At 34.4% G+C, this 11,589-nt stretch overlaps 1 protein-coding gene across 1 annotated transcript; it reads left to right on the top strand.

The window, feature by feature from the left end:
- The first annotated feature begins 846 nt into the window (after positions 1–846).
- On the top strand, positions 847–11,008 carry LOC128524024 (cell surface glycoprotein CD200 receptor 1-A-like). Its single transcript, XM_053496293.1, has 7 exons — positions 847–1,288; positions 2,407–2,451; positions 2,964–3,275; positions 4,279–4,545; positions 7,146–7,254; positions 8,703–8,766; positions 8,860–11,008. The coding sequence occupies exons 1-7, from the start codon at positions 1,219–1,221 to the stop codon at positions 8,950–8,952; spliced, it is 960 nt and encodes a 319-aa protein (XP_053352268.1). The 5' UTR covers positions 847–1,218; the 3' UTR covers positions 8,953–11,008.
- The last annotated feature ends 581 nt before the right edge of the window (positions 11,009–11,589 follow it).

Genomic DNA, 11,589 nt, shown 5'->3' on the forward strand with positions numbered 1-11,589 from the left:
GCCCTTGTCACTCAGATCCTTATGCTTCCTATTTTTAATACTTCCAACATACTAACTTGCAGCCTAATATATCCCATTCCTTGGTGCTGTAATGAGATAATCAATGTTAATCATTTGACCTGTCCGTTGTTTTAATGGTATATCATAATCACAAGCTTAGATAATTAATTACTAAATAATTACTAAATAATTACTAATAAAAAGAAATTGTACTTTACAAAACAGGTATCAATATGATATTAAAATAATGTTTATTCTTCTAAAATTAGGCATTTGCTAAAGCATTAATGCAATCTTTACTTATATGAGGCATTTGCTTAATCAGTTAAAAAATAATAATACAAAAAAATACTCCAATATGCCTAAACACTTTGGAGTGAACCTTTACAGTAAACTGCTTTTAAATTTTTTATATTAACATTTCTTTACACAATATCCCATACTATTCTTTTCCCTATCCTATAAACTATAAGGTTTAAAACATAAGTGATCATATCAAATGGTTTCTGAGCTAGTGTTCAAGCAGCTCAAGTAGCTCAACTGAATTTTAGCCTATTTTTCAATTGGTGCTGTTTTAAGCAGCAATTAAAGCGACAAAGCGATTTTTCCGCAAAATTACAAGATAAAGAAGAAGAACAAGCCTTTAAACACTATTAAGTCTTATTGTTAAGAGCAAGAAGAGTGAGAAAGACAGACAGTTCAAAAAAGAAAGAGAGATAGAGTGACAGAGATATACTGGAAATTGTGCACTTTGGAAAATGCCTCTATGCGACTGTAGTGGTTTTAGTTGCAGGAAGTTGTGACTGTCATTTGTAGGAGCAGCAGTATCAGAAATGTAAGAAAAAAAAAAAAAAAAGTAATGAAGGAGTGTTCAAGAAGCATATCACAGTGCTGAGGGAAGCAGAAGGAGGAGAGCACATAGAAGCAGAAGGACAAAGGCGGTGATGAGTCCATGTGTTTTGAAAAGCTTCGGCCTTTATTTTGAGTTTGGCGAGCTTTCTTAAGATACAGGAGGGAAGAAAGAGGCAAGACCGAGAGTGAAAGACAATTTTGGAGGTGGTTGCTTTTCTGACAATTCAGCAAGCACTTTGAAGTGAATCAAAGGTTTTGTGAGAAGGGAAACAGACGATATAGTGTGTGACAGACGGAAAAGAAATTTCACGACAAAATAAGAGAACAAAAGAAGATTATCCCATTGTTGGTCGTTGTTTCACGGCCATGGAGCGAAAATTATTCCTGAGACTCGTCTTTCTCTCCGCTGTCTGTCTTACGAGAAGTCATGCATCAGGTTTGCTTGTTACTGTACCTTTACTTTTCTGCTTGTCCTTGTTCAATTTGTGTTGCGTTGTGGGTATGATTACAGTTCAAAGATGAAGGTGTTTGCTGGAATAGCTTACAAAGGGATTTTGAAGGTTTAAAATGAACAGTGCAATTATTTTGAAAAAGAACGAAACGGATTCGTTAGCTTGGATTAGTCCTTCTGGGTGAAACTTTGATATGTAGAACAACTAGTCCGTTAAAGTGCGTTCTAACTGGAAGGGTTTCCCGTTGAAAGACTTATTTCAGGAAACAAAAAAGCCAAGAATCCTTAAATTTAGATTTTTGTTTTAGATTTTAAAAAGCATGCTATAGATATATTTAGAGAGATATTGTTCTTCGATTAACAGATTATTTTGTGCAAAAACTGTTAATCAACTTAAACTAAACTAAAACTATATTTTCCAGTGAACTCAAAACAGCCAAGTGATTTTTTGTAACTGAACCTTGTGAGTAAATTGAACAGAAACCATGCAAAGTTGTGGTTTTTAATCAAAACACCTGTTGGCATAGTTTAACCCACAGTGGAAGAAAAGTTCTGTGCCTGTGTGAGGAGGATGACTTTCATTATTTCTGCAGTGGCATTAACCGTTTCCCCACCACTGTATACTGTATACTGTATATAGATATGGCAGTGCACGTGTGTTTGTTTCCTTTTTAAGATCATCTGCCATGACGCAGCTTCTTCCTCCTCGGGGGGATTCTTGGGGGAAACTCGTAGAGGTGGTTTTTTTTAAGACCACTGTTGTGAACTGAAAGGGGTATGAAAACGTAGTTCATGGCAAAAAAACATGGAATGAGATAACATTTTGATAATCATAACTGTCAGCTTATGACAGTTTGTGAATGTGTGGCTCTGTTATTTTAACTTTAATTTTAACTTCACATTTACTACACACTTTTTTTTGCTTTCCCACCTAACATATTGACTTCAACAACTAATAAAGCAAACCTTTTTATAATTTTTCCCATGGCTTGAACATTAACATTATTAATTTGTTGTGTTATAAATCATAATAAAATAATAATTTTAACATTGTGAAAAATCTCACATTAACTTTTACTAACACTCTGTGGAATCTTTTCCAGCTAACAATACACAGCCCCACTCTACAACCGATCAAAAGCATGCAGGTAAAAATTCATCATTTCTAATGGATCGCTACTTTGCCATGACACCTCTTTTTCTTCTATCAGAATTACTACTAGCATCTAAAGAGCACTGGGTGTTTTACAACATATAGTAGGCCTATACAATATGTGTGAAAGTAACCTTGAGTGTTAGAAAATGATCACTATGACAATGATTCAAAGAAACATGCAGCAGAATTGCGGCAATTTGTGGCTGTCTATTTGGCAGACTGTGTGCTATAGTTAGAATAACGGGAAGTCACATGTATCCAGTTATAAATTGCAGAAATGGATAAGACTAGTCTGGCACAAACAGGAAAGATTAATGTCCAAGTGTGTCAAGATGATGATGAGTTTTTTTATTTTTCTTTGTCTGAAATAAATTAAGCTCAATTTCACAACTAGAAAAAGGCATAAAAATCCTGGTGTCTGGAATGTTGTACAAATAATAATATGAGTAAATTATTGTGCCATTTTGATCCTTTTAAATCATCTGTGTATAATGTATCTTTCAGAGTCCAGGAATGAGGTTGTTGAATTGGGCACCACTGTCACCTTAAACTGCACCAGCAGGAAGATCGCATGGCAAGACATGATTTTTGTCATCTGGAAAATGACTTTGAAAGGCAAAGAGTGTAGAATTGCTGTAGCTAAAAATGACTCAGATTATGACACCTGTCAAGATGGGAAAAAGCTGACCCACACAGCACAGGGAACCTACCACCTGGTCATCCCAAATTTTTCTGTTGAAGATGAAGGAACTTACACCTGTGACACTTCATGCACATCAGGTGGTTCAATAGATGTGATCACGGTCTCTGCATGGTGTGAGTAAATGTCTCTTTACAGCAAACAAAGAGAAAACATTACTGTTTTTGTCTCACTTTCCATTGTTTCTCTAAGTATAGATTTACTGGTTGAGCTTTATATAAAGTAGGAAAAAGTAAGAAACTAACTATTCAATAAAGTAGGTTAAATTATTTTATTATTATATTAAACGTTTATTAAAAATAAAAATACTCAGTTTAACTTTTTATTAATTACAGTGAACAAGTAATACTTATACCAAAGTGGATATTCATTTTAATGTTTGTTACATTAGTACACTTAACACGAAAAAAAAAAAAAAAATACAATGACTGGTAATAGACCACCTTTAAAAAGTTTAATCAGGTCTGGATTCAAAGATCCCTGTACAACAATAGTGCACTTCTGATGCATACTGGGACACTGTTCTAGATTTACTATGGCAAAGAATATCTTTCTTTAGCTGAACTGTTGGATATAATAAATCGAGAATGATAGAAAACCTAGATCAGAACCTTGTGGGATGCCAGCTTGAACTTTTCCCCCTTTATTCACACAAGCAACGAAACAAATTACATACATCACATCTAGTCTGTGTGTTTTAAGCATGAAGCAGGTAAGATGGTTATCACTTATCGGTGTAAATAATTGTCACACATACACCTAAGATATAAACATAGCTACCTGTCACTTAATCACTCGCCAGTGAGAGCATACTGTATGTTCAGTCTTTAAAGAACCTGAATTAGTGCTAACAAAGTGATTCTAAAGATCTTAAGCACTAAACCACATTAATCTCTAAAATAAGATGTTCTCCTAATTCAATATTCTTTTGTAACAGACATAATAATCATTGTTTACAGTAGTTCCATGGAGCATAGAACTACTGGCCATAGCAATTTGCCTTATATCTGTTTGATCTATAAGTTTGATGTATCAAAATGAAGACTTTGTCATACTGTAGGATTAGATGAGGTGATGTGCCCATTATTTAAACATATGTTATTAAAATATCTCTACTAGCACGTCCACACTTATCTGGCTGGCTGGAATATCAGAATGGACACACTATTGCTGTGTGTGAAGCTACAGGGAAACCACGAGCCTCTATCCTTTGGAAAGCACTGTGGAACACATCCCTTTCTGTCCCACAAGCAACTGAGCGTGGAGGGCAGGTTTCTACAGTGATTAGCCGCTTACACATTCCTCGACATGCTTCTCATAGGAACCTCACTTGTGTGGCCACTGTTAAAGACCTCAAGACTCAATTTAGTAACTTCACATTTAGAGGTAAGCCATCCAGGTTCTACGATCTACATTACTTAAAAGAACTCAATTGTTACCAAATTTAAATAAACTGATACCATGGATTATATAATACATTGCAGCAAATTATATGTGATCCATAATTAGGTTGTATTAATCATATTGGACTGTATTTCAATTAATATAGCACAAATCACAATGCAATTATAGACAAGTATTTAATGGTCATTTTCCTATGCCATCACATCTCCAATAGTCCCTTCATAGCCCAGCAATTTGCCAACAATATTTTTTTTTATTAATTAACATCACATTATGTAATTATAATTACATAAAAATGTGTAACATCCACTAAACATATTATTATACAGTACTGGGTTCTTAATCCTAAACTGCTCATGCCCAATGAGATAAAATGCAAGTTTCTGTGAATAATGCTGTCTGCCTAATGAATGAGCCACCTCTCAAGTTTTTATAATTTGTTTTCAAAGAGCCAGACTTTCATGTATCCTTACTATAGTTTTAAGGAATAGTACTCCAGGCTTCCTGAAGAAATTTCAGCTCTCAATTTCAGTCCAGTTCCTGTACCTGACCAGTGTTAAAGGAATATTTTGTTTGTTAAGCCACACATTTACCTACTGTATGAATCACTCAAGCTAAAAAAAATGTAACTTAAGGCATGAACCAGTGAGAAACCAGTGCAGATAATGACAGATGATCAGGCCGGAGATTAGTATACTGGTGATGCTGAATGCTGAGGGGCTGCAAAAGACGAGAGTGGAAATGAGGTTACTGCTGAGGTTGTTACCTAATCAAGCAATTTTGAAATTGTATCTTAAGGCATTTTACAGCTAGTCGTAGTAAAATAGTGGTTAACATTTTTTTATTTAATCACTCACTTACTTATTTACTCACTCACTCACTCACTCATCGTCTATACCGCTTTATCCTTGCTGTAAACCTTAATGCTCAAAGTAATTAAACATAGTTATATACTGTTAACTTAAATAATTACAATTATTTCAAATTAATAAAACTTTTTGGTATTTTTGAGTTTGTAGAAATGACACTTTTCAAGTTAGCTGAACAAATTTGATATTTTAAGTATCTGTAAATACTTAAGTAACAGTAACTGTCACCTTAAAGTTCCACCAACTTAAAATCTTTCAGACTAGTGATTTTGTGTCTGACGTCATCAGGGCAATAGGGCATTGGTGGCTCAGTGGTAGGTGTTTCGCCTGCCATATGAAAGGCCCGAGTTCGATTCTCAACAACTGGATAAAGTGCCTGTCCAAAGCCCAGATAAAATGGGAGGGTTGCGTCAGGAACGGCATCTGGCGTAAAACCTGTGCCAAGCTTGTGCGTGGACCGCAACCGAAAGACCAACAACAATTTATTTGATTTGCAACAACTAATAAAAAATTACAAATGCTATTAAATAGTATGAGTTAGGCTACTCAATAATGCAAGTAAAGATCTATTAATATGGATGAGTACAACAAACTCAATATTAGTTTACTTAATACTGGAAACATCATAAAATTTGATGTAACTAATTACCTCAAATTTTTTGAGTTTTGCCAACTTGTTCGGGTTTACAGTGCTGTATTTAGGGTCGCAGGGACCTGAACCCTATCCCAGGAGACTTAGGGCATGAGGTGGGGTACACACTGGACAGGGCGCCAATCCATCGCAGGGCACACACACATACACACACTCACTTTGGGCAATTTGGGAACACCAATTAGTCTAATCTGCATGTGTTTGGACTGTGGGAGGAAACCGGAGTACCCGGAGGAAACCCACCAAGCACAGGAAAAACATGCAAACTTCATGGACACAGAGATGGGAATTGAACCCGGACACTGGAGGTGCACGGCGACAGTGCTAACTACAACACCACTAATTTAATCTATATAGTTTAATATGAGGGAAATGAGGGATGATTCAAGACATTTATACAGTATTGTGCATGACAGCCCATATAATTTTATGTTGTTTTTTTTTACAAGCGTCTTGATTAACTTAATTAGACGTTACTAAAGTGTAGGTAGTCATAATAATATTATCAATATTAATATTGTTTGTAAAAAATTATAGAAAACATAATATTTACATTATGGAATTCGTCAGACACCCTTATCCTGGTCAACTTACATTTTACATCTGAGCAGTTGAGGATTAAGGGCCTTGTGCAAGGGCCCAACAGTGATACCATAGTGCTGTGGTTTGCACATGGGACCTTCCAATCAGTAGTCCAATGCATTCACCTGAGCTACCCCTGTATTGTTTACTGCTAACTATTATATATAATGCATAGTTACATTTAGAATCAGTAACGGTTATTGCATTTTGTTACTCCTGCTTTTTTAATCATTTTAGCACCAGTGCTGCTGGTATAGATTCCTATAATCTTATTTTTTATTGTCCTGTAAAACATTAATTACTGATATGCAGACTGTACTGTACCATGTGGCATAGACCAACTATTTGATTAGCTGATATAGGGTGAAAACTTTAGCCCTTTAAATGTGCTCACTCGGTTATGTCATACAGTAGATATAAGTATGGATAAAAAGATTATTGTACAATGTGTTATTATATTATGCCTGCTGTTTTTTCAGATGCACATATTGGCTGGCCCATAATTCTAGTGGGAGTTTGTGCCACCTGCTCCATTGTGGCTCTTTTAACTGGACTTTACATCATGCGTAAAAGTTTCATGCCTTTAAGGTAAGATAATGTTGATGAAGCCTTGTAAATTTGTAAGTTTTTGTAAGTTCTTACAAAGCGAAAATATCTTGAATATGCACAAAACTGTCTAATATTTACTGTTTATTGTTTCTAGCAATTTCCACAAATAACGACTTATCAATTTAATTTAGCCTGTTTTAGATGTTTTTTTTACATTGAGTGCTTTTTTCCGGTTCTCCTGGTGGCTAATTTTGCTTCTTTCAAAATAATTGTATGAAATTAGAAAAACTGATCCGTCAATAGATGAAAGAGGAAAGTTAAAGTTTAAAGTTCGTTAGATTTTTTAGAAAAGGGTTTAATAATCATATACTACCTTTGTGGCATTAACTATCCAATATATTGAAATATTCCAAGGTTGGTACATGGATATAAACAGTGATGATAAAATAAGAAGTCTGAAGTGAGTATATTTCATGGTAGTGAAAAGTGTAGTGGACTGGGACGGGCAAAACAAGGCTGTTTTTCTAAAGTATGTAGAGATTTCATCATCGTTTTAAGTTATTCATCTTAAATAATAAATAATCTAATGACATAAGATATTGTGAAGAATGCCATACCTGTAAATTAAACGTTTTTTTTATATTTAATAAATATATTTGTAAATGTTATATGACTTGTTATATCACAATGTTATATTAACAAATTGCAAGTGTGTATGTGCGTAATTGCTCAACCACCTAATTATTTTCTTTCTTTGATTTTTTTTAGTCACTATGTAAAATATATGTTATTCTAGTTTCCTGTGAAAAATTTCCGTCCTTCATCAGCTTTTATTAAAAGCTTGTAATTCAATTGTACTGAGCTGCCGATGCAACAATGTGATCATGGTTGATTCATGAGCTATGATCATGTTGTAACATATTGAGGCTGTGACGTTAGTTTCTTAATACCTATTTAATGGCCGCCATTGTATTTTTTAAATTGTATTTTAAAATAAGTAAGACAGAATTTTTTCTATTTAGACCATTGTGGCAGCAGAAACATAAGCATAAAGAAGGTTTATGATATTATGGTCATTTTATGGTGATGATTATGATGAAAAACAGTGGAGTCCCTGACATTATATAATTGATATATAACATTAGCTTTATAAAACTCTCATGAAACAATAAACTGGAGGCCATGTATTAAGTATGTCATTCCAGAACATATTAAAGTATGAACTCAAGTTTAAAACATGAACACAAAAAGTACATTAGTTTGCTTCCACCCTTTAAAGAATTATAACCTTTATCACACCTCTGAGGAAATGCTCTAAATGGGGCAAGTGAAAGATAGAAAAGTAATCAGAAAAGTAAAAGTGGAAGAGGCATTGGTAAAATAAGTGCCTAGCTGAAGCAGGAACTAAAACATTAAAGTTGTTTTTGAAATAAATGGCCTTCATTCTTTTAAATAAGTCACTTATGGTCTGGTTTATTGATTTGCAGCATTTTTAGAAAGATTTGCTGCAAACCTGACACCCCTGCACCAAGTGAAGAAAAACCTCAACAGGTAAGATGTGTTCCTTCATCTTTCACACAATGATTTTTTTTCCCCATCTGGTTAATACTGATCAAACAGCACTTTGATGATTACTCTTTTCAGCCCTATGACCCTGAAGAATTGCAACCCTACGCCAGTTACGTGCAAAGAGTAAACTCCATCTACAACTCTTCCGCTGAACTCTTCAACGCGTGATTCACTCCAGGCAAGCCGTTTCTTATAAAAGCAGATCTCGGATGTGCCTACAATGCGAACTGTCATGAGGTTTTGCACTAGGGAAATGCAGATTCATCAGTGCACACCTACTCTGTGGATGAAATTACACACACGCCCTAATACTGCTGTTAATGAGAGCTGATGAAACCCCTTCAAAAGAACATCCTCCAACGTGTGACCTCTGACGAGAAATACACAAACCAGAGTGAGTCAAAGTGAAAGACGGAGTGGAAACAGAAGGATCGTCTCATGATTTGGAAATTTTCCCTCCTTTATTCAATTTATAATATAAATAAAATTACACTGAGAGCTGCAGAATCATGATTTAACTGAAGTAGAAGAAGCACGGTTTAGGATAGATTTTCTTAAAGTAAATCAGGTCAATATAAGATTAGCTGGGTTCTTCCTCCATGTGAGTTTGTGCAATATACAGGAGCCAAGCAGCCTGAATAATAATGTAGATATGTTCGGGGTAAACCACACAGCTTGGTGTTTTCTTATCAGCAAAAGAACCTTGCAGCAGAGGTGCTAACAGCTGTAGCTTTTATAGTTTATGGCTTGCTACAGCGATAAATGAGACACGTTTGTTTTGAGGCTGAAAATACATGATATGTGAAAGATGCTCAATGATTTTTGGAAGTGGTTACTTTCACTTCATGCCTGTTATTTTGACTTGCGAAATTTGTGAGCTCAGTCTTGTTGAGCCAGTAGAAAACAAGTGGGCGGGAGCCTGGGATGTAAAAACTTTTTTCTTAGTATTGCTTGACAAACATCAGAAAAAAAATTCAAGCAATGATGCATGCAAAGGTTTTTGTGGTAAAATTCTGTTTTTCTCTCTCTCTCTCTCTCTCTCTCTCTCTCTCTGTTTCTCTCTAACTGTCAGGATATCTTAGCCAGTGAATATATCTTGAAAAGTAGGTAATTTTTCTAATTATGCTTATACAGTACATAACATTATTCAGCCTGATTACACATCACACTGTACTGAAAATGTTCTTATTTTGTCATTTTTTTGCCAGAGCTTTTTAATTATTATTATTATTATTAATCATTGTAACAAGAGAACAAACCAATAGAACAAAAACTACTTTAAAGCACAAATGTAGACAAAACATTTATAAATAGACTTATTTGAATTATGGTATGTTTTTTTTTTATTACAGTTTTGGAATTGGATATATTTAATCTGTTGGATTGTATTGTATTTGTTTTTGTTTTTTTTCTTTTGGCATTTTTTTTTGGCATCTTGTACAGAACTGATGTTGTGTAAATATTATTAATATGTAGCATATTACTTAATACATGTCCTTTACACAATCAAAATTTACGATTCTTTAAACATTTCTTCGGTTTACCATCTTTAAAATATATTTATTTACATATAATTATATATATTTACTAACACTTGGACTAATTATCAGAGAAAAGACTGTTTTCATTTAGTTAGTATAAAAATAAATAGTACTAGGTTATTAGTTGTGTTTCTTTTTCTTTTCTTTTCATTCTGTTTGAAATCCTATGACTCTTTTTCCTTTCTCTCGCCCCTTCTGTCCGCTACACCACAGTTTTATTTATATACAGTAGCACTTTTAACAGTGGTCATTGTAGCAAAGCAGCTTTAGACAGTAAAAGAAGCTTGTACAGTGACCACTATGCATGATGGTTGTATCGCTTCATGCGCTTTTCTTTTTTAACCTCATGCAAAACTTTCACTGCAATAGGCTCAATCTGAGCTCATCAGAGCTCATGACCTTTTGTATTACTCCAAATTAGCATCAATCGTGTGAGTTCTCATCACACGCATGTGTGTGTATGGAAATGCTCTTTCTTTCACTACCAAACTATGGTTTTACTGTTGTTGTTTTTTAACCATGCAACTTCACCAAGTGTTTATGTTAACTCTATTAACATGATTTTTTTTTTTTTTTTTGTAACCACATTTTATTTTATAAAGGTGATGCTTCAGCACTATCCTTTCAGGTTTTAATAAATGTTGATGTGTTTTAATTAAAGTTAAAGTAATTTCCTTACTTTGATTTGACCCTTCTGACATGGTGACTTTTATTTTTGCCAGGCTGTGTGTGTGTGTGTGTGTGTGTGTGTGTGTGTGTGTGTGTGTGTGTGTGTGTGTGTGCATTTTAAAGGGGTTGTTTCCTAGGCCTAAGTGCTTTTTAGCTGTACAGTGACATACAGTAGAAACTTTTTCAACTTAAGGCACGAGCCAGTAAGAAACAGGTGCAGATGATGACAGATGATCAGGCTGTTGATTAATATACTGGTGATGCTGAGTGATTGGAACAGACGAGAGGGGAAATAAGGTCGCTGGAAACTGGCTCGGAAAAAACAACAGTACCATTAAAAAAATAATAAAAAAAGAAATTAATAATAATAAAAATAATAATAATAATTTGACCTTAAAAACATGATAAACTAAAGTATTCTGTATTAAATAATTGTCATTAATACATATGTGTAATTTAGCCTCACATACGGTATGTCTTCATTATAACTTCACTCAGTCAGCCTATTTAAAAGGTAAAAATTAATCACTGTGCTTTTTGGTATCATGATGTGTATTACACTGAACTTGAACCACAGAAAGCTAAGGAGAGATTT

This window comes from Clarias gariepinus, chromosome 5 (genome assembly GCF_024256425.1).
Source record: "Clarias gariepinus isolate MV-2021 ecotype Netherlands chromosome 5, CGAR_prim_01v2, whole genome shotgun sequence".
NCBI lineage: Eukaryota > Metazoa > Chordata > Actinopteri > Siluriformes > Clariidae > Clarias > Clarias gariepinus.